Source organism: Meles meles, chromosome 2 (genome assembly GCF_922984935.1).
Source record: "Meles meles chromosome 2, mMelMel3.1 paternal haplotype, whole genome shotgun sequence".
Lineage (NCBI taxonomy): Eukaryota > Metazoa > Chordata > Mammalia > Carnivora > Mustelidae > Meles > Meles meles.
The window spans coordinates 190,562,344-190,567,590 of record NC_060067.1 but is presented as its reverse complement, the minus strand read 5'-3'; the positions used below and the strand labels follow the sequence as shown (position 1 = coordinate 190,567,590).

Sequence of the window (5,247 nt, the reverse complement as noted above, 5' to 3'; positions counted from 1 at the left end):
TTTCACGAATCGTTAGACTTTGGACTTAAAATAGCACCAAGGAGGAGCCCGCGCTTTGCAAACCCAGTGAGCTCTGTCTGGGATCAGGCAATCTACACTGGAGAGGGCGGGGGAAAGAGGAGGAGCTCAGCGCTGGCACTCACAGCGCATGCCCGGCCTCGTTGCCAAGGCAGCCGGGAAGCCGTAGCCCGGAAGCAGATCCTTGCAGAGCTGCCTGCTTGGAGACCGACCCCTGTGGACTCTCGTGTGACCAGTTCCTGAGCCCGTCTTAATCAGGGCAGAGCAGATGAGGAGCCCAGTATGATGCGAAGTGATAGCCATTCGCCTAGAAGCCTGGGAATTGAGGAGAGCAAGGGGAACTGGCCCAAACTGACATCAGGGCTATGGGAGACTTTTCTGATGGGACCTTTACCGATGAGGTACAGAGCTCCAGTTCTTTCAGCTCTTCCGGAGGACTGCAGCCCTGGTCCCATACCTCTGGGAGCACATCTGGGAGTGGAAAGACCACTACACGCTTGGAGTATCGAGACAGACAATCTGAGCTTTCAGACTGCCAAAATAATGAAAAGAAATTCAGTAGAAAATGGATCAACCATCTCAAGGGCAAAGCAACTAACTCTGGACAGCACCAGGGGGACACTAAACTTCAGACAGAAACCACTCGGGTATCTGATGAAGAACTGAATGCCCTGCAGTCTTTTTGTGACATTAAAATCAACCTGATCCATCACAGAGCAAACTCCAAGGAGAAAAAGGGCAGCAGACGTAACAAGCTACAGCTTAGATGGGATGCAGAGGTTTCAGAGAAAGATGCCTTCAACTGTACCGTTCCTGATGAACTTTTGAACAGAATCTACCTAAAAAACATGAGGACAACACCAAAAGAGGTGGCGACAGCTAAGCAACACATTTCTTCTTGGTGTCCCCACTGCAACAGAAAAAGAGCAGAACTGGCCCAATATGCCTTTCTGCAACAGAAGAAGACTTCACTAGAGTCCCTTCTACTCCAAGAGAAGATAGACAAACATCTTTATACCAAAGACTTTCTTACCCGTATTGGAGATGCACATCAGGAGGGTTTTCCTAGGCTTTCAGATGACCCCAGAATAATCTGGAAAAGACTGAATGAGAAAAGTCAGATCAGATACTATGGTTTTGAAAGGTCAGATAGAGAGCAGATGCGGCAGAATGAAAAAAGCACTTGTCACTCACCCTTTCTCTATCGCTTGACCAAGCCACCTACTCTATCCAAACAGGAGATGGTGTTTACCAATGATAATGTGTAATGTGGATAAAAGTTTCTATTGTGTATTTGAATAATTATCATTTTTACAGGTACTTGGGAAACTAATTTAAGACTTGACTATGTGGGGCGCCTGGGTGGCTCAGGGGGTTAAAGCCTCTGCCTTCAGCTCAGGTCATGATCCCAGAGTCCTGGAATCGAGCCCCGCATCGGGCTCTCTGCTTAGCGGGGAGCCTGCTTCCTCCTCTCTCTCTCTCTGCCTGCCTCTCTGCCTACTTGTAATCTCTATCTGTCAAATAAATAAATCTTTAAAAAAAAAAAAGACTTGACTATGCTTCCTTCACAGATATGTGGACTAAAAACTTTCCATCCAGTATGTTGTTTTTTATTATTATTATTACTATTATTGTTATAGATGGCAACACTGTAGTTGGTATACTACAAAATGTTTGAAACAATCCAGGAGAGAGATTTTGGTGGTTTAGACTAGGGTTTGACAATACAGATAGAAGTACAGAGATGTAAGAGATACTTAGGAGGTAATAATTAACAATCTTTGGTGAAGAAATGGATATGGGATTTAATAAAAGGTAAATGTTAAAAATGTTACTAAATTTCTAACTTGTGCACTTGGATGAAAAATATCATTAAAGGAACATTGGAAAAAAAATCTTGTTTGATGGTAGTGATTAAGAGTGTGATTATCTGAGCATGGTTAGTTTAAGGTATATTTAAGACATTTACATTGAGAGTTTGGGAAACGGCTGGTTATTTGCGCTTGCAGTCTAAAGAGAAGGTCATGTCTAGAGATTTGAAATAAAGTGTGGGGTGGAATCACTGACCTATAGTTGGAAATTGAAGTCAAAGAGATGGTAAACTTTTCTAGAAGGAGTGGAGTGAAAGAGGAGAGGCTATCAGCAGCTCCTGAGAAATTCAGCAACTAATGGCTGGATGGCAGAGACTAAGCCAACACAGGAGATTGAGAAAAATGATCACAGAAGGATAAAGGAAGCCATAGTGTTAACAGAGATCAAAGAAAGAACATTCCAAAAAGGATGGGCTAAGTATGCTAATGCAGCAGAGAGTTCCTGTGAGACAATTTCCTTACCCTTTACCTGTTGGGCTCTGTTGACCTTAGCAACAGAGGCTTCACTTACGGAAATCAGGCAAAGTGGATCGAGGAATAAATGTAAGGTAAGGAGATGAGGCCTATGAATGTGCACTAATCCTCGAAGTTCAGCTGTGTGGGGAGAAAGTGGGTAGTTGGAGGTAGATACAGAAATGAGGGAAGAATGCTTGCTGAGAGTGCTCTAAAAAGTCATTTTCTTCATAAAGATTTTATGGAACTCTTCTTGTTCATCTGATGAAACAGTATTACCCCCTAGAGAACACCATGGTATTTTGAAAATACATTTATTGGGAGAAAGTGTTAGATGGCATTTTGAGAAATCATATTCGTTATTTCTCTATAAAAGTATAAATCCTAGAATTAGTGACAGTATCTGGAGGTCATTTTTCTGCATGTCTAACACCTAAGCTATCACAGTCAAAAATAAATTTGTAAAAAACAGCACAAAATAGTTTTTGTATCATATTCCAATAATACTCTTTGGGTTTAGACCTTCATTTATGTACAAAGATACTCTTTTGTCTTATAGAACTTAGCATATTTCCTCTTAGTCATTCCTAAATAAAATGGAAAAATTACCATTTTCACAGTAACTTTTTATTTGAAATCCACATTATGTCATGCTTTATCTTTGCCATCTCAATATATTCCCATTTCACATAATCAAAATTCTGAATAATTTCCCATTTAGAATTCTCCATTAAAGGTCATAATCCACCCCCTTTGTAAACTAAGCTAGAAATCTTAGAGTCATTATTTATTCCTGCTCTTTTTTATTAACAACCCCCAAGCTAACTTTTCAGCAAGACCACTGGATCATTCTTGTGACCAGGACTTATTTCCATCTTGTTACCACTTTTCTCATCATCTCAGCACTCTCACTCCTGGCTTCTCTCCTCTTCACTCCACTCCCCACACAGTTGTCACAACTATATTTCTAACACACAGACCTGTTTAAGTTATTCCCTTTATTAAAAAAAAATAGTGATTTATCAGTGCAATAGAAATAGATTAATTGGGGCGCCTGGGTGGTTCAGTGGGTTAAGCCTCTGCCTTCGGCTCAGGTCATGGTCTCAGGGTCCTGGGATCGAGCCCCACGTCGGGCTCTCTGCTCAGTGGGGACCCTGCTTCCCCCACTCTCTCTGCCTGCCTCTCTGCCTATTTGTGATCTCTGTCTGTCAAATAAATAAATAAAAAGTCTTTAAAAAAAAAAGAAATAGCTTGAATTAATTAATGCCACATAGATGTTCCTTCATATTTGGCCCATGTTTAAGCCCCTCCATAAAACTTGCACTTTCCTGAGCTCTCCTGTTCTTCGTGCCAATATTTTACAAGTATGCATTTGTGTTGCTCAGATTCTCTTAATTGTCTTTTATAGTTGGTATACTCCTTAACTTTTTATATTTCATTATAGTAAGTAGGTAGTACAGTTGCATGTTCAAACAGTCAGAAGGATGTCAAAAGTCTGAGTGTGCAATTTCCCTGCTACCCTGTTACTTCTCACTTCTATGTGGGCCTACAAGAGCCCTGCCTGCCAGAATTAACTCATTACTTGCTGGATCATAGGATAATCAGGTATCCCAGGATGAGAGCAGAGGTGGAAGAAAGGGAACTGGGGAATGGCTACTTATCAGTCAAGACAGAGTATTCCTGTATTTTGGCCAGTACAACCGAATTAGTGTGTATGAGGACAATTTATATTAACTCTAAGTAGCCACTTATACTAATTTCTTATATCTTTCCAGTGTTTATGCAAATAGAAACACCAAAGATAATTTATGATGTACTCTCTTCTGTGCTCTTTCTGTACCTTTCTGTACCTATCTATGTGTATATAAAATTTGCCATTTTAGCCACAGCTAATTGTACCATTCAGTGGCATTATTTACATTAATAATGTTGTGCAATAATTTCTCGTTACCTCAAACGCAAACTCCAGATCCATGAAATAATAACCATCCTCCACCCTTTTTCTCCTCCTCCCAGTCCCTGGTAACCTCTATGTACTTTCTGTGTCTATGAATTTTCTTATCTAGATAATTCATACAAGTGGAATCATAATGTTTGTTCCTCTGTGTCTGGCATTTTACTTTGCTTCGGACTGGCATTTGGCTACTGAGGTTGAGCATCTTTTCATGTGCCTCTTGGCCATATGGGTGTCATCTTTGGAGCAATGAGTATTTAAAGACCTTTGCCTATTTTATAAATTGGGCTGTTTTGACTATTTTGTTGACTTGCAAGAGTCATTTATATATTCTGGATATGAAACCCTTGCCTGATATATGAGTTGCAAATATTTTCTCCCGTTCTGTGGGCTGCCTTTTCAGTCTCTTGGTAGTGTTCTTTGGTGCATAAAAGTTTTAATTTTAATGAAGTCAGATTTGTCTATTTTTTCTTTTGTTGTCTATGCTTTTGGTGTCATATATAAGAAACCATTGCCAAGTCTAAGGTCATGTAGATATGTCCTCACGTTTTCTTTTAAGTTTTCTATGATCTTAGCTAAGTCTTAGGTTTAGGTTTTTAATCCATTTTGAGTTTTTTAAAAATTTATGGTGTGAAATAAGGATTCATTCTCTCGCCTGTGGATATTGAGTTTTCCAGCACAATTACTGAAGAGACTGGTCTTCCCCATTAAATAATCTTGGCACCCTTGTCAAAAATCAGCTCACCATAAATGTGAGATTTTCTTTCTAGACACTAAGTTCTATCCCATTGATCTATATGTCTACCCTTATGTTTGTGCCACAATGTTTCATCACCTTGCTTTGTGGTTAGTATTGATGAGCTGAAATCTTCATCTATGTTATTCTTTTTCAGGACTGTTTTGGCACGATGCCTGGGTGGTTCAGTTGGGTAAGCATCTGCCTTTGGCTCA

At 40.1% G+C, this 5,247-nt stretch overlaps 1 protein-coding gene across 1 annotated transcript; it reads left to right on the top strand.

Annotated features, from left to right (window-relative positions):
• The first annotated feature begins 225 nt into the window (after positions 1 to 225).
• Positions 226 to 1,396, top strand: C2H8orf48 (chromosome 2 C8orf48 homolog). The gene has a single exon (XM_045997762.1). It carries the CDS (start codon positions 384 to 386, stop codon positions 1,284 to 1,286), a length of 903 nt encoding a protein of 300 aa, XP_045853718.1. The 5' UTR covers positions 226 to 383; the 3' UTR covers positions 1,287 to 1,396.
• The last annotated feature ends 3,851 nt before the right edge of the window (positions 1,397 to 5,247 follow it).

Coding starts and splice junctions, on each gene's coding strand:
- C2H8orf48 (XM_045997762.1), top strand. CDS start 384: ATGGGAGACTTTTCTGATGGGACCTTTACCGATGAGGTACAGAGCTCC.